Raw genomic sequence first — 21,767 nt, forward strand, 5'->3', positions numbered from 1 at the left:
ATACACATGCACAACCCATACATACCAGTTGATCGGTCACCTTCTCTGAAAATAGCAGGTGCAACTAACTTTTCCAATAAGTTTGGAAGCATTCACTTCCTAAGAGTAGTTTCCTGGTGCTAGGTGCTACTTTATTTGTTAGTTATATATGGAGATGGCTACTCTTAGTAAGCACCTGTACACACCAGTTTTCTGTTTTGGATGTGATGGTCAGTTTTTTCTGTTTATATGTATAGGCCTTCTGACTGAGCACTCCGCCTCTAGGCCACAGGCAGTTTTAATTGCAGCAGGATCTTATTATCCCACAAACATGCAGACTTTAGTCTCTAAGAAAGGAGTTCACATTGATAGGGTACTGGTATTTTAAGAAATGCCTTAACGTGGCTACCAGGTCCACATGAATTGACCAATTGATGCGCTAAGATTTCTCAGTTATTTCTATTCTCTACAGCAGTAATACTATTCATATTTCATATATTTCATGTTCGCATACTTAGCGTTGCAGAGTGCTACTTTGTTTGTTAGTCTTTGGTTCAGTCCTACAGTTCTATGATGGAAACATATTAGATTTACTGTATTAGGAGATGCTGGATTGAAATAGGCCGTGCGAACAAATCAAGCACAATAGCACATCCAATATGCAGTTTGGAAGGTGACAGTGCGGTTTATTCTCAACGTGTTTCGAAGTTCTCAGACTTATTCAGGAGAAGCACAAGGATTGAGGCCATATGCCCACGTAGTGTTCTTGTAGCGTTTTTGCGGCGTTTTTACGGCCGCGAAAACGCTTGTAAAACATTCTGCAATGCAAAGCAATGTGAATTCGGATCTGCTGTGCACATGATGTGCCGAATTCGCATTGCGTTGCAAAACGCAGCATTACCCTTTTCTACCGCGATTACGCCGCAAATTCGCAGCAATTGAGGAACATTGAAACGCAGCAAACCCGCAGGTATATGTGGATTTGCTGCATTTCAATTAAATTAAATGCCCGCGAATTTGCAGCGTAATCGCGGTGCATGTGGTACCCGGGATGAAGAGGAGACCACAATTCCTCTTCATCCTGGCTACCACGCGGTGAAAAAAAGAAACAAAAAAGTTAAAAATAAAAAAAAAACTTTATACTCACCTCTCCGGTCTGCTCCAGGCGGCGTCCTCTCTCCTCGACGTCCCGCGGTGTACTGTCAGGACCTGCGGTGACGTCATTTAATCAGCTGATGGTCAGCATCTGAAACAACGGATACTGGAAGCCTGTGCTAGCATTTCTTCTGCAGTGTTGCTATCATTGTGTCAAGAGTGGGAGAAGAGGGTTGCATTGACAATCCAACACAATGGGCAGCACGTTGAACACATTTTATAAGTGGTCAGAAACTTGTAATAAACTCATGAAATAATAAAGTTACGTTAAAACCAAGCACACCATTGTTTTTCTTATGAAATTCTCAATAAGTTTGATGTGTCACATGACCCTCTTCCCATTGAAAAATATAAAGTTGGATCCAAAATGGCCGACTTCAGAATGACTGCCATGGTCACCACTGATCTGGAAAAGTTTTCCCCTCCCATATACTAATGTGCCACAAACAGGAAGTTGATATCACCAACCATTCCCATTTAATTTAGGTGTATCCATATAAATGGCCCACCCTGTATATACCAGGATGTGGGATATATATACCAGGATGGTGCACATAAATACCAAGATGGGGGACATATATACCAGGATGGAGATATATACCAGGATGGTGAACATACATACCAAGATGGAGGACATATATACCAGTATGGGGGATATATATACCAGAATGGGGTCCAGGATAGGGGACACATATACCAGGATGAGGCCAGGATAAGGTACATATATACCAGGATAAGGGACAGATATACCAGGATGGTGAACATGCATACCAGGATGGGGGACATATATACCAGTATGGGGGATATATATACCAGAATGGGGCCCAGGATAGGGGACACATATATACCAGGATATGGTACATATATACCAGGATAAGGGACATATATACCAGGAAGGGGAACATATATACCAGGATAAGGGACATATATACTAGGAAGGGGAACATATATACCAGGATGGAGGACATATATATTTATCAGGATGAGGGACATCTATACTAGGATGGTAAAAATACATACCAAGATGGGGGACATATATACCAGGATGGGGGATATATATACCAGGATGGTTAACATACATACCAAGATGGGGGACATATATGCCAGGATAAGGGACATATATACCAGGATGGGGGAAATATATACCAGAATGGAGGACATATATATACCAGGATGAGGAACATATATACCAGGATGAGGCCAGGATAAGGGACATATATACTAGGATGGGCCCAGGATAAGGGTCAGATATACCAGGATGGGGCCCAGGATAAAGGGCATATATACCAGGACAGAGGACATACTGTATATATACAAGGATGAGGGACATCTATACTACAACCCCTGGCAAAAATTATGGAATCACCGAGCTCGGAGAATGTTCATTCAGTTGTTTAATGTTGTTGAAAAAAAGCAGATCACAGACATGGCACAAAACTAAAGTCATTTCAAATGGCAACTTTAGGGCTTTAAGAAACACTAAAAGAAATCAAGATTAAAAATGTGGTACTCAGTAAGGGTAATTTTTTTCAGACCAAGCAGAGAGAAAAAATTATGGAATCATGAAAAACAAACACACAAAAGAACACTCCAATACATCACTAGTATTTTGTTGCACCACCTCTGGCTTTAATAACAGCTTGCAGTCTCTGAGGCATGGACTTAATGAGTGACAAACAGTACTCTTCATCAATCTGGCTCCAACTTTCTCTGATTGCTGTTGCCAGATCAGTTTTGCAGGTTGGAGCCTTGTCATGGACCATTTTCTTCAACTTCCACCAAAGATTTTCAATTGGATTGAGATCCGGACTATTTGCAGGCCATGATATTGACCTTATGTGTCTTCTTTCAAGGAATGTTTTCACAGTTTTTGCTCTATGGCAGGATGCATTATCATCTTGAAAAATGATGTCATCATCCCCAAACATCCTTTCAATTGATGGGATAAGAAAACTGTCCAAAATATCAATGTAAACTTGGGCATTTATTGAAGATGTAATGACAGCCATCTCTCCAGTGCCTTTACCTGACATGCAGCCCCATATCATCAATGACTGTGGAAATTTGCATGCTCTCTTTATGCAGTCATCTTTATAAATCTCATTGGAACGACACCAAACAAAAGTTCCAGCATCATCACCTTGCCCAATGCAGATTCACGATTCATCACTGAATATGACTTTCATCCAGTCATCCACAGTCCACGATTGCTTTTCCTTAGCCCATTGTAACATTGCTTTTTTTCTGTTTAGGTGTTAATGGTGGCTTATGTTTAGCTTTTCTGTATCTAAATCCCATTTCCTTTAGGCCATGTGCACACGATGCAGAAATGCTCCAGATTTTTCCTGAGCGTTTCTGCATCTCCCTGGCAGAAAAAACGCATGCGGATTGTACATGCGGATTGTACATGCGGATTGTACATGCGGATTGTGCATGCGTTTTTCCTGCCAGGGAGATGCGGAAATGAAGCGTTCTTCACATGCATTTCCTCATGTGGGTTGTCAAGCGCTTTCCAAGCGGTTTTAGCATCACTTGGAAAGTGCTTGTCAACTTGGTCACACTATATAAATCCATGCAACCGGCATGAATTTATATAGTGTGACCGTAAAAGAATGATAAAAAATAAAAAAATAAATCTATACTTATCTTCTGATGGCCCCCACAGTCTTGCTTTGCTCCGTTCTCCCTTGCCGGCATATCGCGGTACACTACACTGAAGGACCTGCCGTCACATGACTAAATGACGTCAGCGCAGGTCCTTCAGTCCACCGCGATCTGCCGGCAAGGGAGGACGAGCGCAGCGGGGGCCATCAGAAGGTAAATATAATATTTATTTTTTATCTTATTCTTTTTTTCACAGGTTCTATGGTACCCGGGTCCGGAGGAGAGTCTCCTGTCCTCCACGCCCGGGTACCATCCGCACATTGAAACGCATGGAATGCGCATCCACAGATGCAGTGGTGCGTAATCCATGCGTTTCAATGCAAGTCAATGGCGGCGAAAACGCAGCATTTCCGCAAAATAATTGGTAGTGCTGCGTTTTTTTCCGCAATGATAATCCGCAGTGGAAATTTCCGCAGCATGTGCACAGCACATGCGGATTATCATTGGGGACCATGGCAGGCCTTCTACCATGCGTTTTTTAAGTGTTTTTGCAGCGTTTTTGCCGCTGTGGAAACGCTTAAAAAACGCATCGTGGGCACACAGCCTTAGGCGGTTTCTTACAGTTTGGTCACAGACATTGACATTGATGATTTACCTTCTTTTAAGAGTTTGATAATCCTGTCCTTTGTTTCAATTTACATCTCTCGTGTTGGAGCCATGATTCATGTCAGTCCACTTGGTGCAACAGCTCTCCAAGGTGTGGTCACTCCTTTTTAGATGCAGACTAACGAGCAGATCTAATTTGATGCAGGTGTTAGTTTTGGAAATGAAAATTTACAGGGTGATTCCATAATTTTTTCCTCAGAACTCACATGTAAAGCGCCATGGAATAAATGGCACTCTAATAATAAATAATAATAAATAATAATTGAGTGATTCCATAAATTTTTTCCTCTGCTTGGTCTGAAAAAAATTACCCTTACTGAATACCACATTTTTAATCTTGATTTCTTTTAGTGTTTCTTAGAGCCCTAAAGTTGCCATTTGAAATGACTTTAGTTTTGTGCCATGTCTGTGATCTGCATTTTTTCAACAACATTAAACAACTGAATGAACATCCTCCGAGCCCAGTGATTCCATAATTTTTGCCAGGGGTTGTATAATGAGCCAAGGATGAGGAACATATATACCAGGAAGGAGCCCAAGATTAGGGACATTATTTCATAATGGGGGAGGAGGTAAGGGGGCCACATCTATCTCCAAAGCAGGTTCAGTTGTGCATTATGATGAGCTATTGAATTGCAAAGGGACCATATATTGTTCTTGCACAGGGGCCCTCTTTTCTCTTTGTCCGCCAGTGCTTCAGCTGTTATATTCTGGGAGTTGTAGTTTTGCAACAGTTGATGAGCTACAGGTTGGAGATGTTTAGCAGTCATAGGCTACCTAGGATTTCCTAGATCACTGGGGGTAGATATGGTTGCTATACAGGTAAAGTTCAATGCTTTCTTATAGCATGGTGGCTCAGTGGTTAGCACTATAGCCTTGCAGCGCTGGGGTCCCGAGTTCAAATCCCACCAAGAACAACATGCTTAAGGAGTCGGTATTTTCTCCCCGTGTTTGCGTGGGTTTCCTCTGGGTTCTCCGACTTCCTCCCACATTCCAAAGACATAGTATGGGGAAAGTAGATTGTGATCCCCAATGGGGAAAGTGCTGATAATGTAGGTAAAGTGTTGCGGAATTAATGGTGTTATATAAGTGAGTAAAATAAAAGTCTAACATATAGCTCAGCATGGCATTGTGTGTGTGTGTGTGTGTGTGTGTGTGTGTGTGTGTGTGTGTGTGTGTGTGTGTGTGTGTGTGTGTGTGAGCCCGGTGGCCAGTGTCCACAGGCCGGGGCTTTCATCTACATTATAATGCAGGGGTCTGGGCCAATAGCTGGCGGTGGGAGGGGGGATGCTGGAACTCTATCCCATTCATCTCTGAGTGAGTCTCAGTCAGGACAAAGCTGCAGCTCCAAACACTTCCCACAACCTCACACTGGATACTATTACCTCCCCTGGCATGGACTATTAAACCCCTGGGCAGAAGATGAAGGTTACAGTAAGTGCTGAACTTTCTGATTCCTATCAATATCCTGCGGCCTCTAGAAAAAGGAAGAAACAATAATCAGGACAGGGGTCTACTAGTTTTGGAGGATTTTTCCTTCAGGGTGGCAGAATTGTGCAAAGGAAGTTTATTTCATTGACTTTTGTGCATTGTAACATTTATTCTTTTTATATCTTTTTTTTTGCAAACTTTTTGTACTTCTAAATATTGTTTTTATTTATGCATTTATTTTTACTGTGATGGCTTTTTTTTACGTTTACTTGATTTGATTTTCATTTTCTTTATTAGATTTATTATTATTTTCACTTTTGAAGCAACATCCATGTCGATTTTTTTTTATCTTACTCTATACTATATCCCCTCTATGTATTTCCCTGGATCTCCTGACAGTCAGAGCATCCTGGGGGTTGTAGTTGCCCAACCTCGGAGAGCCACAGGTTACACATTACTGATCTAATAGTATCAGGTTGAAATTATATGGACCTGGGCAATGGCACAGGAATGTTGCAATGTGTATTCCGTACTGTCAATATATTAAGACCAGAAGGTTTGGTATAGGTTTTTTTGGAAAATCCTATTGATTGTAGTGCAATGGAAAAATTTGTGCCAGGAATCAAGAAACAGATTCCCATTGGTTGCAATAATTATATTGTCTCTATCGTGCAACTTTGTATTGTCCACCTCAGTCTCATTGCTACAAGGTGACTTGTAAGGCAAAGGGGTCCCTAAGGTGATTGGTCCCTATAACAGGGCAGCAGCACTATAAATAATATGTAAAATTTGGAAGTGAATTTATATAAGGGTCAGGGTTCCCCTATGCTTTTTTTTCTTGCATTTTATATATATATATATATATATATATATATGTGTGTGTGTGTGTGTGTATATATTATATATTTGCATTGCATGACAGAGAAGGGTTAAACACCATACCGAAGGGAAAGAACTGATGGACCCGATCCCACATTCCATTTTCCTGCAAGAAAAATGTGTAGTTTTTTTTCCCTTTTCTGTTGCACAATGTTTGAAAATGAAGATTTCAGATTTTCTTGAAAAAAAAATAAAAAGGGAAAAGGTCATTTCAATACTTTATTTATGCAAGTGAAGCAGTAAGGTCTTTATATTTAGAGCTGAGGAATGAGAGAAGATCGGTGACACATGCAGCTAGTTCCTGGAGGAACTGCCACATACCTGACTGGTGAGTACAAAGGCTGACTCACTGGAGGGTGACGGTGCCGCTGGGCACACTGAATAAATGTCATCGGCCAGGCTAATGCATTTTTATATTCTCTGAGCAGTGGGGCTTGCAATCAAATCCATTACGTGGCAGTGATGTGTGAATTTGAATAAGACACGTAGGATAGTTTCTAGATGAGTTCTTCGCTTTGGAGAAGATGGGACAATGGCCCTTTAAATGGTCACATGTTTTGTATCAGGCATGCTCTATAACATAACATGTGTCACCCATGTACAGCTGTCATATTTAAAGGGCCGCGGTCTGGGTCAGATGATCTCACTCTCCCTGCGTCAGACCAGGTGGACATGGAAAGTCGGCACAGCAGGAAACCATTACTAGATGATTAGATGAAGAACTTTATCTTTTTCCCCATAATGTCAGGGTGCGGGTTGCAATATTAGTTCAAGGCATGACTGGGGATGGCAGGATCTTCATAAGGTGGAGGGATTTTGTGTGCCTGATACTGAACCGTAAGGGTTAATTCACATGATCTATATTAGCCATATCACAGCCACAATTTCTGACCCGGTCAAAGATCCGTTGACCCGAATGATCATCATCGTATCCACCCAGTAGACCAAAATGAGGTCCATCAGTTCAGAATGGCTGCCAACAGGTTTATGGGAGCAGAACAGTTGGCATTGTGGACTTTATGGTCCTGGCAGTGGGGTTGACGTGTTGGGGCTTCGCAGGGTTTACAACTGGCAATGGAGTATTGTTGGGACAAGAGCAGTTTAGTGCATGATGAGAACATTCAGATGGTAATGGTGTCTATGAACTATGTATAGTTTGGAAATTATATGCACTTTGACTGCTCCAAGATGTCCATTCATGGTGACGTCTTGGAACAAGTAGCCACAGTGACTATATGGAGAATGAGGTATGAGCATTGCAGCCATGATGAACTGGCAATGTGTGTCTGTAAAATCATTTTAAGGGGTTGTCAATGAGACTGCAATGTGGATACATGGTGCCACGAAGCTGAGACTGGATTATAAGAAGAGGGCAATTATGTTTTTGTATATTGTGTCTAGGATCTGTACGTTGTGGCCAGATGGAAACGGTACTGTGTGACCTAGACCAATTTGCTAATTTTAGGAATTCACGAGGCACTTGATGGCCTCGTATTTCCGTTTGCGGGTCTTCATAATTAATGATTATCTGATCTCAGTACAATAATTTTCTCAGACTTTTAGTTCTGTTTTCCGGCAATTAATTATGAAGTCCCTCCCTGAGTATGAGGAAACCTCTGCACTCCTTTCAGTTGGTCTCTGTGATCTTTAAGAGGGCTTCCTGGTCACCCCTGGGGCACCATAAATTATGGCAGAAAGCTATTGTTTCCAGCAGACACAACAGACTGTAAAGTCCTCTATGCCTGGATGGTGCACAGGTGTAATGAAGGGTACTTTATGCTAAAATCCAAAAATCCATCTGTTTGCTCAAAGTTATTAAGAACATGGTTCCTGTAAAGGAAAATCGAGTAACAACCAATATGGCCGCACTGACGGATCCTACAGAGGCATTTCAGCTTTCCTAGTGTCCTTGAAAGCATTATGTTGGTGGAGGAGGTACTTTTAACATGGTTTTGTGTCAGTTTCGATTTTAGGAAATATTCTTATGGCTCTCAGCACTGAAAATTGTGATAAAAACTGATATTATGTTTTTGTTTTTTTCCTTATATCAACGGGTTTGACCATCTAATTTGTATGGGACCCCCAACAATTATCTATCCAACATGTCCAATTTCAGACTGATGATACTTTGTCCTCTAGAGGTGAGCAGCTATCTCAAAACAATCACTCCTAGCTATGGAAGATTCGGATGTGAACTCATGACCGAATGATCGTTCTGTTCCTTGGCCAACAGCCATCTTAAGTGTATGGGGGGACCTTAATCATCACACTGCATAGATAAAGGTGACACCAGAGCTGTTAATGGCTACCTTGGCTGAGTGATGTCCGGATCTGTCCTGTGGTGACCTCAGGTGACCAGGACTAGTTGCCACCAGCTTCTACAAGGGATTTGGGGGAAGGGAAAGGGTGAAGTGACTTCTGAAACAAAATGCCTTTATGACCTAAATGAGCTAATACTGAGTACAATGCAGCTACAAACATCCGGATATAGGAGCAATGAGGGCACATTGCAACAATTTTGGTAGGATCAGTCAACAGTCTAATATCTATGAAGCCTAGGGGACAGGTGGGGGATGTGTGGATCTCAGACCTTGGAATTTTCCCAATAAGACCAGTTTCAAAAGTCACAACCATTCATAGTCCAAGTATGGACTATAATGTCCAGACCGGCCGTGGGTTTCCTGTCTCCAACTCAATAACCCCATAGACATATACATTGAACAAAAATATAAACACAACACTTTTGTTTTTGCTCCCGTTTTTCATGGGCTGAACTCAAAGATCTAAGACTTTTTCTCACAAATATTGTTCAGAAATTTGCCTTAATCTGTGTTAGTGAGCACTTCTCCTTTGCGGAGATAATCCGTCCACCTCACAGGTGTGGCATATCAAGATGCTGATAAGACAGCAGATCATTGCACAGGTGAGCCTTAGGGTGGCCACAATAAAAGACCACTCTAAAATGTGCAATTTTGCAGTATTCGGAGGGTCTGGGGTGAGAAAACCAGTCAGGATCTGGTGTGACCACCATTTTCCTCACTCAGTGCAACACTTCTCCTTCGCATAGAGTTGATCAGGTTGTTGATCGTGGCCTGAGGATTTTTGATCCACTCCTCTTTAATGACTGTGAGAAGTTGCTGGCTATTGGCAGGAACTTGAACATGGTGTCGTATACGCTGATCCAGAGCATGCCAAACATGCTCAATGGGTGACATGCATGCTGGCCATACAAGAACTTCACACAGCCATTGAAGAGGAGCGGAGCAACATTCCACAGGCCACAATCAACAACCTGATCCAACTCTAAACGAAGGAGATGTGTTGTACTGCGTGAGCCAAATGGTGGTCACACCAGATTACTGACTGGTTTTCTGATACCCCCCACTCCTCCCCAGACCCCCTAATACTGTAAAACGGCACATTTAAGAGTGGCCTTTTATTGTGGCCACCTGTGCTAACTTCTATAGGTGCCATACCTTTAGTGGTATTCCCACTTTCTAGACGCACTGTATCATGTATATAGTTTCAGCATTGAGTCCTATATTCTTCTATGGCAATCTGTATACCTGAAGAAGGTCTAAACTGAGACCGAAACGTCATATGTTCACTGTGGATTGCAAATAAATTGTCTTTTTTCTACATCAACTGAGTGCCAAGTTCTTCATAGATAATTGCTATGGGTAAGTGATCTCTAATGGCTCTTTAAATTGGTTGCTATGTGTTACAGAACATGGATACTGATATATCACTATGGACATCTGCTTCTCATTAATCTGTGTTACCAGAATGCTATGTAGCAGGATGCGGCACATTAGTTAATATGGAGGCCTCCTCCTCTTCCTTATTAACTTTGCATTGGTGGCTGCAGCACTCAGGGCTTGGGGTCATGGAGGGATGGCCACATTCATATGTAGATAGCCACTCTTGTAGACAGGGAATCTTCAATTGTTCCTCTCCATGTGGGGGCTGACTGGTGGTGATGGTGCTGATTACCATCTGAAACACAGATGTTCTACTTCCTCTCACAGGACTCCATAAAAAAAGTATAAAAATCTTTTTTTGGGGAGAAACAATACAACCATACAACCAATATGGCTGCCTTTACAGCTGCCATGTTCATATGAGAGCAGGAGGTGTATGGATATGTGGGCATAGAGAATACAGAGTCAGCACTCCTCTCTCTATGGGAAAGTCAGATGAGATAGCTGCCAGCCGAATGATTATTCATCCAACAGCCATTTATTATGTATGCAGGTCCGACTGCTGTCTCCCAACTTCGCCACACACAGGAACACTTGGCCGAGCACACCTGTGGCCTCTTTGAGGTCGCACACAGTGTTACCTCTTTGAACACTGATAATGTAATAGGAATTGTACAATTATTTCAGAAGATTACAAAATCTACACAGATTACACAGTATACCGAGTTAGGACTCCCATCTTTCATGCACTCTCCCCCACAACCCCACCAAATACAAAGGTCTAATGCTCCTAGCGTAAATACAGATGTAGCAATCTTTATCTTTTCACGTGGCACACTACTTTATTAACAAAGAACGGAATCTGATAAGTTATATATTGCTATATCAGTACACAATCAAAACCAATAATAGTACATGAATATAGCAGCAGAGCCATCATTAGTACATGAATACATCACCGGAACAATCCTTAGTACATTAATACAGCATCAGAACCATCATCAGTACAGGAATTCACCACTGGAATAATCATCGATACACTAGTACAGCACCAGAACCACCAATAGTACAGGACTACAGAAGCAAGCTTAATACAGCGATTAACTGAAATGTCAGGTCAGCCCCCACCATATGGATTTGTATGGCATGAACTATAACTCCCATTATGGCCTTAACAGTGTTAAGGTGATGCAGGGAGTTGTTTTTACTAGCTATCATCAGACTGAGGACCACACATGAACCACAATACTGATTTAGGTTCAGCCAGAATCACAAATATTTACATCCAGATATCTTATAGGTGACGTCTTCTCTGATTAGGAGTGATTCTTATCCCTTTCTTTTCTATTTTGATCAGACGCCATAATGAATTTTCAAATCCACTGCTCCTCTTTGCAGACTTTCCTTTTCACCTTATGTTTCACATCACAACATGGTGCTCTTAAAAATGTTGTGTCATTATTGTGCCCCCTGAATTAAAATATCTGCCCATCCTGTGCCCCTAAATAAATAATTCTACCTCACTGTGCTCTATGCACAAAGGATGTCTCCACACTATCCTCTCCTATAAAATATTTCCTTCACACTTTCCCCCCTTATGAACTACAACCGCCATACTTTATTAACTTTAACAGCCATGCTTTACCCCTAATTAACTATAACCACCCCACTGTCCACCCTTATAAGCTATAGCTGCCATACTGTCTCCTTGAATTAACTATAACTGCCACTGTCTTCTATAAAATATTGCCTCCAGACTGTCCTCCCTTATTAACTACAACCGCCATACTGTTTTGACTACTGAACTATAACAGCAAAACTGTTCTTATGAACTACTGTACAGACCAAAAGTTTGGACACACCTTCTCATTTAAAGATTTTTCTGTATTTTCATGACTTTGAAAATTGTACATTCACACTGAAGGCATCAAAACTATAAATTAACACATGTGGAATTATATACTTAACAAAAAAGTGTGAAACAACTGAAAATATGTCTTATATTCCAGGTTCTTCAAAGTAGCCACCTTTTGCTTTGATAACTGCTTTGCACACTCTTGGCATTCTCTTGATGAGCTTCAAGGGGTAGTCACCGGAAATGGTTTTCACTTCACAGGTGTGCCCTGTCAGGTTTAATAAGTGGGATTTCTTGCCTTATAAATGGGGTTGGGACCATCAGTTGTGTTGTGCAGAAGTCTGGTGGATACACAGCTGATAGTCCTACTGAATAGACTGTTGGAATTTGTATTATGGCAAGAAAAAAGCAGCTAAGTAAAAAAAAAACGAGTGGCCATCATTACTTTAAGAAATGAAGGTAAGTCAGTCCGAAAAATTGGGCAAACTTTGAAAGTGTCCCCAAGTGCAGTTGCAAAAACCATCAAGCGCTACAAAGAAACTGGCTCACATGAGGACCGCCCCAGGAAAGGAAGACCAAGAGTCACCTCTGCTTCCGAGGATAAGTTTATCCGAGTCACCAGCCTCAGAAATCGCAGGTTAACAGCAGCTCAGATTAGAGACCAGGTCAATGCCACACAGAGTTCTAGCAGCAGACACATCTCTACAACAACTGTTAAGAGGAGACTTTGTGCAGCAGGCCTTCATGATAAAATAGCTGCTAGGAAACCACTGCTAAGGACAGGCAACAAGCAGAAGAGACTTGTTTGGACTAAAGAACACGAGGAATGGACATTAGACCAGTGGAAATCTGTGCTTTGGTCCGATGAGTCCAAATTTGAGATCTTTGGTTCCAACCACCGTGTCTTTGTGCGACGCAGAAAAGGTGAACAGATGGACTCTACATGCCTGGTTCGCACCGTGAAGCATGGAGGAGGAGGTGTGATGGTGTGGGGGTGCTTTGCTGGTGACACTGTTGGGGATTTATTCAAAATTGAAGGCATACTGAACCAGCATGGCTACCACAGCATCTTGCAGCGGCATGCTATTCCATCCGGTTTGCGTTTAGTTGGACCATCATTTATTTTTCAACAGGACAATGACCCCAAACACACCTCCAGGCTGTGTAAGGGCTATTTGACCAAGAAGGAGAGTGATGGGGTGCTACGCCAGATGACCTGGCCTCCACAGTCACCAGACCTGAACCCAATCGAGATGGTTTGGGGTGAGCTGTACCGCAGAGCGAAGGAAAAAGGGCCAACATGTGCTAAGCATCTCTGGGAACTCCTTCAAGATTGTTGGAAGACCATTTCCGGTGTCTACCTCTTGAAGCTCATCAAGAAAATGCCAAGAGTGTGCAAAGCAGTCATCAAAGCAAAAGGTGGCTACTTTGAAGAACCTAGAATATAAGACATATTTTCAGCTGTTTCATACTTTTTTTGTTAAGTATATAATTCCACATGTGTTAATTCATAGTTTTGATGCCTTCAGTGTGAATGAACAATTTTCAGTCATGAAAATACAGAAAAATCTTTAAATGAGGTGTGTCCAAACTTTTGGTCTGTACTGTATATTCACTACTCTGTACCCCCTTATGAACTCTATAACCGTGGTACTGTACCTAGTTATGATCTATAACCGCCACATCCTCTCCTATAAATTTGCCTCCACACCATCTTCCCTTATGAACTGTGTTCTCTATTTTGGAACCACTTCATGTTGTCTCTTCTTTCCCATCATAGTATCCCTGTCTCCACGTTGCCCCCTGCTCCACACTGTCCCAATCTTACCAGTGTCCCCCCACATTGCCCCTCTTCATACTTTGCCCTCAAACTGCCCCCACGCTGCTATCTCTCCATACTGTGCCCCCATTTACACTGCCCCTCTCTATATTGTTTCTCTTCTTCACACTTTCCCCCTTTGCATACTGTCCTTCCGTACTGTACAACAATAAAAGTCCCTTGAATCTTCAACTCCATATGGAGCACTTATCATTGCCCTCGTCTTCGCTGCAGCACTGTAGCAATGTTAGCAGTGTGATGATGTGGCAGCATCATGGCACGGCATATTAGGATAGGGAAACGACTAGCACTCCTCTACCCCTGCAGTGTCGGTGCTCATATCTGCAATGGTATTCGCGCCTTAAATACGCAATTACAATTGAATGCAGAAAGCAGGTAACCAGCGTAGGCAAACAGCTCAGAACCTGCCACCCCCCCTCCCAACCTTGGGTTTGTCCGACATTAGTCTAATGTGTATGGGGCCTTTTACAATTTAGAAGGACCACCCTCAAATGCTACCTTGCCCTGTACTGATACTGGAGGACTATCAATACATCACCATACGCCCAAAAATAGCATATATATGGCTTGTCAAAAGCAGATCTACCCTTTCAATTTTTGTGCCTCTATCTTACAAGTCCTCTCTCGTCCAATCAGGCTGCAGCTTTTATGTCTCGTTAGGTTTTAATTTAGCAAATTGGGGGCTGATTAAGTCATTTTACAGATGTAAATCTTAGTAGGGAGAGTAGTGACTGTGCATGACAATGAGATTAAAGGATAATTAATGAGAACAACTGCTCAGTAATGAGGCAGCGTGTAGGGACCGGAGCCCGGGGTGGTCACCAGCATAAAGTCACTGATTGTTACATTTCATCCGGCCCGGAGGGATGTGTGACCTGCTGAGTCCTAGGTGTTCATTATGCCTGGCACATGAGGGCCGCGGACACATGTTTTCTACAAAGAGCATGTAATTACTGCTAATCGTGCTGGTTCTATTAATCAGCTCAGATTCATGGCTGACTATCCTAGATACCAGTGAAGGAACATGAATTTTGTGAGTCGCAATGCAAAACCTCCAACAGGCCCCCAACATTCACAGCCGGGTCTAGTATTGGTCTTTTTCAACTGCGCCAAAGTGACCCTTTGGGACCCACTATAGTTACACCCCTGCTGGTTATACATGGAATAGATGTGGAGATAAGTGACCTCTTCCCTGGCACTTCTGAAAACCCACCCTGACCCCAAGTCTGCTCACAGCTGAGGGTTTGGTACAGCTATAGCTGGTCTAGATCTAGACAAAGCTCTGTGAGATACTGGAAAGACCTGAACTCCAGATAATTGCGCTGATACATTGTAACAAACTATCAGGCCAGGAGAGAGAATTTGTGCTGCTGACCTGTTCAGCTCAAAGAGGATTGTCTAACTGGATACAAATGTAACAAACCCTCAGTTATGAGAAGTGTTAGGTTTGGAGAGGATTTCAGCCTTTGGATGTAAGCAAGAATGTTCCCTTTCAGACCTAGCCAAATCAGTTCTCATACTTTGCACTGATGAGGGCTAATAGCCCGAAACACCCTGTCTGCAAATTGAGATTCTGATTTGGCTTTTATCCTAAGTCATATTGCACGACTCGTTAAAGGGCCTATTGTGACTTGTAGGATTGCTGCTTCCAATAGGTGGCGCTATAGAGTTCAAGTCCTGTTTCTCTCTGTAGAGACAATTTGCCCATTCAGACAGAAAGTAGAAACTGGTGATAACGCCCTGGCCTAGAGCTGGCCATACATATCAGATGGCTGTCAGTTAGTTCGTTCGGCCACCAAATAACTCTCCTGACCCGGTCGGTTCAGCCTTAGCGTGCATGTGCACTCAATAGTGGGCATGGAGTCATCCGCTGTCACTAAAAAGGATCAAGCACTAAAATTCAACATGTCTGATCCTTTTTCAGAGATTCGGTAGCCCCCATACACATAAGGCCATGTTGGAAGAAAGCTGATGACTATTTTCCATAGATTTCAATGTTAAAAAAAACTAATCCAGTTGAAATCCATTTTTGTAGCCGGACAAAAAAAAAGTTGTGCAGATGGATTGCTGCTGGATCCGTTCTAACAGATGATTACTGGACACGTGAACATAACCTAAGCCAGTGGATGGGTTCGTCCGACGTTAATCCAATGTGTATGGTCAGCTGAACAGTGGACATCCTCTACCCAGGAATGGGTGAATCTCCCCCTTATATTTCATTACTACAATAGACGCGTTTTAAGTTTCTGGTTATGACACATTTTGCAGCTGTGGGGCGCAGAGTCAGGATCTGCGGGGCACTCTGACTGTGGGATTGTCAGGGTGAGCGGAGTTTCACACAGGACCCCGGGAACTTAATATTTGTGGTAAGAGGTCGCAGGAAGTAGCCAGGATTCTTCCCAGCCTCGGAGTCCTGTGAGAGCCGGGATATTTACACAAACACACATGTTTTCTGGAGATGTCAGCTGCGCGCTCCGCTCTAAGGACCACTCACCATCTGATGACCCCCAGCATATGCAAGAATTTTTAGTTTTTATATATTTTTGGGGGGTGGAGAATGTTTTTTTTTTAAGGGAGAATTGCACATAAATAAAGTAAATGGGAAGGATCAGAAACAACATGGTGATAAATGTGTGATCGCTGGCAGTGGTCACGCATGTGCAATACTGCTCCATCCATTGTCTACGGGACAGACAGATCTGAGCACTGTGACTGGCCAGCGCCATCAGTCCCAGAGTCAATCAGTGGAACAGTAGTAGACATGCACAACCACCACTCCTCTCAAATAAAGGACACAACCTCCCCTTCTTGTATTGGTGGGGCCTCAAAGGTCATACATTTATCACTCCATGAATTTCAGAGACTTCCCAAAGTCTTTGAGAATATCGTAGTGAACAGAACCCTTTAATATGGTCCTTAATTTTTGAGTCTTTGACCTAGTTTTATAGCACTTTGGTCATGAAAATTAGTGAATGTCCAAACCCACGGTCCTCCTCCAACGTGTTCTTAAATGCGAATAAATTATTAAAGGGCATCTGTCAGTAGGATCAACCCTCCTAAGCTGTCTATATGGGCATGTAGGCCATAGAAAGCTGAATAAAATGATACCTTCATATCTGCGATCCCATGTTTTATTCCAGAGAAATCCACATTTTTCTTAATATGTAAATTAGCTGTCCGGCCCATAGAGCTTAAGAGCTAATTTACATATTAAGAAAAATGTGGATTTCTCTGGTGATTTTTCATCATATTGCAGATATCAAGGTATAATTTTATTCAACTTTTTATGACCTGCATGCCCATATAGAAGGCTTAGGAGGGTTTATCCTATCGATGGATTCCCTTTAAAAGTGGAGTTTCCCCCTTTAAATTTGTATACTGAAACTTGACAGTCTATGACTCCTCTGCTGATAGTGCTGGTAACATAACCAGATACCTTCTTGAAATCACTCTTTTCCTGGGGTGACAATTTCCATGAAAGCTGTAATGGCGGCTACATCGGTTGGGTCACCTATACAAAATGGATGTAACTCTGTATCTCTAGACTCAAAAGGCCGACTTGAGAACTTATTTTCATTGTTGATTTCTTAATTTTAGAACAACCATTTTGTTAATATGCTTTTAAGAAAGCAAACAGGGAAAGTTTTATTATTGGTGGAGTTACCCTTTAAGGAGGTGTCCTCAGAGGAGGCCGATGTAAAAATCCCACTGTTGTGTTATGTCAGACTACACTTACAGTTTATGTATAAGACTAAAACATTTCTCTGACACATCCAGAAGAATGTGACCCCAGGGCCCAGAACAAACAGGGATGTTTAGATTGCAGAGGATTTTGGGATGGGACAGCCCCTCTTTGTGGGTACAGGCAGAGGGCTTCTCCCCTCATACTTGTGCCCAGCTACCTCCCTTTGTAGTCGGTTTCCTTCAGCAGTTTTCTATGGCTGCAGGACATTGTATTCCTGCTCTGTTTACCAGAGAACTGGCGGAAAGTTTCCAAAGTTTCCTTATATTTCTTGGATCTGTCAAGTCTTAAGGAGGACTGGAAGAATTCAGAGAAAACCATCTGCCCGAGCAGCGGAAAATATATCTGGAGAAATTATTAATAGCTGCCTGACAACTACTGTAGGCAACATCACAGCCCCAACAGGTTGTCACTCAGAATTATTAGACAGACTGATCATTTAGAACGTGGATACACCAGCTCTACAGACAGTATCACACAGGATAGGCTTAGATACACAGCTCTGCAGACAGTATCACACAGGATAGGCTTAGATACACAGCTCTACAGACAGTATCACACAGGATAGGCTTAGATACACAGCTCTACAGACAGTATCACACAGGATAGGCTTAGATACACAGCTCTACAGACAGTATCACACAGGATAGGCTTAGATACACAGCTCTACAGACAGTATCACACAGGATAGGCTTAGATACACAGCTCTGCAGACAGTATCACACAGGATAGGCTTAGATACACAGCTCTGCAGACAGTATCACACAGGATAGCCTTAGATACACAGCTCTACAGACAGTATCACACAGGATAGGCTTAGATACACAGCTCTACAGACAGTATCACACAGGATAGGCTTAGATACACAGCTATACAGACAGTATCACACAGGATAGGCTTAGATACACAGCTCTACAGACAGTATCACACAGGATAGGCTTAGATACACAGCTCTGCAGACAGTATCACACAGGATAGGCTTAGATACACAGCTCTGCAGACAGTATCACACAGGATAGCCTTAGATACACAGCTCTACAGACAGTATCACACAGGATAGGCTTAGATACACAGCTCTACAGACAGTATCACACAGGATAGGCTTAGATACACAGCTATACAGACAGTATCACACAGGATAGGCTTAGATACACAGCTCTACAGACAGTATCACACAGGATAGGCTTAGATACACAGCTCTGCAGACAGTATCACACAGGATAGGCTTAGATACACAGCTCTGCAGACAGTATCACACAGGATAGGCTTAGATACACAGCTATACAGACAGTATCACACAGGATAGGCTTAGATACACAGCTCTGCAGACAGTATCACACAGGATAGGCTTAGATACACAGCTCTACAGACAGTATCACACAGGATAGGCTTAGACACACAGCTCTACAGACAGTATCACACAGGATAGGCTTAGATACACAGCTCTACAGACAGTATTACACATAATATGCTTAGATACACAGCTCTACAGACAGTATCACACAGGATAGACTTAGATACACAGCTCTGCAGACAGTATCACACAGTATAGGCTTAGATACACAGCTCTACAGACAGTATCACACAGGATAGGCTTAGACACACAGCTCTACAGACAGTATCACACAGGATAGGCTTAGATACACAGCTCTGCAGACAGTATCACACAGGATAGGCTTAGATACACAGCTCTACAGACAGTATCACACAGTATAGGCTTAGATACACAGTTCTACAGACAGTATCCCACATTAAAAGGCTTAGATACAGAGGCTCAGCAGACAGTATCACACATGATAGGCTTAGATACACAACTCTGCAGACAGTATCACACATGATAGGCTTAGATACACAGCTCTGCAGACAATATCACACATGATAGGCTTAGATACACAGCTCTGCAGACAATATCACACATAGTAGGCTTAGATACACAGCTCTGCAGACAGTATCACACAGGATAGGCTTAGATACACAGCTCTGCAGACAGTATCACACATGATAGGCTTAGATACACAGCTCTGCAGACAATATCACACATGATAGGCTTAGATACACAGCTCTGCAGACAGTATTACACATGATAGGCTTAGATACACAATTCTGTAGTTAGTATTACACATGATGGGCTTAGATACACAATTCTTTAGTTAGTATTACACATGATGGGCTTAGATACACAGCTTTGCAGATAGTATAACAAATTAGCTGATTAGATATACCGTTTAGCAGGCAATTTTAGGCTGAGATACACTGGCTCAGCAATTGTATGCTGAAATATAGCAGTTTACCAAGAAGTAGGTTAAGTACACAGTTCAACAACAGTAGCACACATGAGAGGCTTGGATACAGCAGTGCAGGTGATAGTATCCCTTAGATAGAGTTAGATACACTGCTTAGCAGACCGTATCACACATGAGCTTAGATACACAGGCCAGGCATCAATTATTCCTGGATAACATTTTATGATGACATTCAGTGACATTACATGATGGGGGTAGTAATTGTCAGTTCTTGTAGTGTGGGTGTCAGGGCCGTACATAGCACAGTGAGGGTCCTGCCAGTCATCACATCGGTGGCACTGTTTCTGTATGTGACAGCTGTGGCTATAGGACCTGTGCTGGCCCTGTGGCCTCTATGAAAGGCTCATTGTTCTCCCTGGGATGCACACACCATGTTATCAGCTGAGCTGACATGTCCATGTCCCTTTAAACCAGCTGCTCCTTCCAGCAAATGCTCAGGATATAAATACTCAGGCTCCAGTTACCTTCCGCGTGTCCGAAAACAACTTTCATTTTATTTTTGCTTTTGGTGACAGGAAGACGTCACCTATTTCCCAAATAGGAAATTATCAGCGGACTTTTATTATTGGCAGAGGAACAGTTTGTAGCAAGTCCAAAACTTTTTCCCAGCCACATTCTGAATTGGTTGGTAACAGGGAACAACAGATTACAATTACCAATATTAGCAAATTGAGAGTAGACTTTAGGGGTGCTGTCCCTTTAATTAGCCCCAGTAATAAATGCAAAGTGCCCCCATTAAATGGAACACGCCAAACTGTCAACAAAAAGAAAAGGGGGCTGTTATGGGACAAAGGGATCTGGATCTAAAACTCTTTGATGGCTGCGGAGGATGTTCTAAGATTCTTCCCATTTCTACTTGCAGCTTTTCCAAAAATATAACTATGGGATTGCTGCATAAATCATATTCTAATAAAATTGCTCTTTCCCTTTGTATAAAAGGCAGATAAGTCTCTCTACTGTAGTAGTAGCATCTTTCTATCACAAATCCACTTCTTTTACTAATTATAACATAATAACACTGAACTTCACAGCAGGCTGTAAAACGGGATGGCCTGGCTTTACTACTATGCTGACCCCTAGTGGACAATATGAAAAATGCCAAATGTAATGACTTTATTCTGCATATAATTTTTATTATATCACAGACTTAAAAACTGCAATGTAGCAAAGAGAGGAAAAGTCAAACCAATTTCTAGTAATTCATAATTCTAGTTTTTATCCCAGCACTGGGCCCTCTAGGGGCTAGTATTTGTCACTGCAGGTGAGTGAAATTTGACGATGACGATTCTTGCGTAACCTTTGAGATGGGATTGCTTTTCTCTCCATCGTGCAGGAAGCCTGTTAATAATTATTCATTTCTTCAGTGCATGAGACGGGTTTCAGTAGGATGCTCACGTGTGTCCACACATTGTATGTCTGCTTTCATTTATCTTACCCTTTGGTCATGGAATTCATGGTTGGGGTCTTCCTATATTAATAACATAAGGCCATATCTTTGTGTTATATATTGTTTTTCCTGCAGTGAGCTGTAACATATTCCTCTAGCGGTTATGTCAATGATTATAGAAGAGAGTTTACCAAGAAGGAGGTGGGGGAAAGATTCGGGTGTAGA

At 42.2% G+C, this 21,767-nt stretch overlaps 1 protein-coding gene across 3 annotated transcripts in view; it reads left to right on the forward strand.

Moving 5' to 3' along the window:
• The window catches only part of CASS4 (Cas scaffold protein family member 4), a 67,242-nt gene that overhangs the window by 35,139 nt on the left and 10,336 nt on the right, over positions 1–21,767 (forward strand). The window contains exon 1 of one of the 3 annotated variants that reach the window (XM_073681012.1): positions 5,720–5,838. The exons of 1 other annotated variant lie outside the window; for it this stretch is intronic. In XM_073681012.1, the coding sequence (XP_073537113.1) occupies positions 5,827–5,838 (12 nt within the window). In that variant the 5' untranslated portion in view covers positions 5,720–5,826. Of the gene's footprint in view, positions 1–5,719; positions 5,839–6,950; positions 7,043–21,767 lie in introns of those variants that run through there. One more of the 3 variants, XM_073681013.1, reaches the window with a different exon arrangement.

Source organism: Phyllobates terribilis, unplaced genomic scaffold (genome assembly GCF_046119375.1).
Source record: "Phyllobates terribilis strain yellow unplaced genomic scaffold, ASM4611937v1 Scaffold_5__5_contigs__length_657084704, whole genome shotgun sequence".
Taxonomy (NCBI): domain Eukaryota; kingdom Metazoa; phylum Chordata; class Amphibia; order Anura; family Dendrobatidae; genus Phyllobates; species Phyllobates terribilis.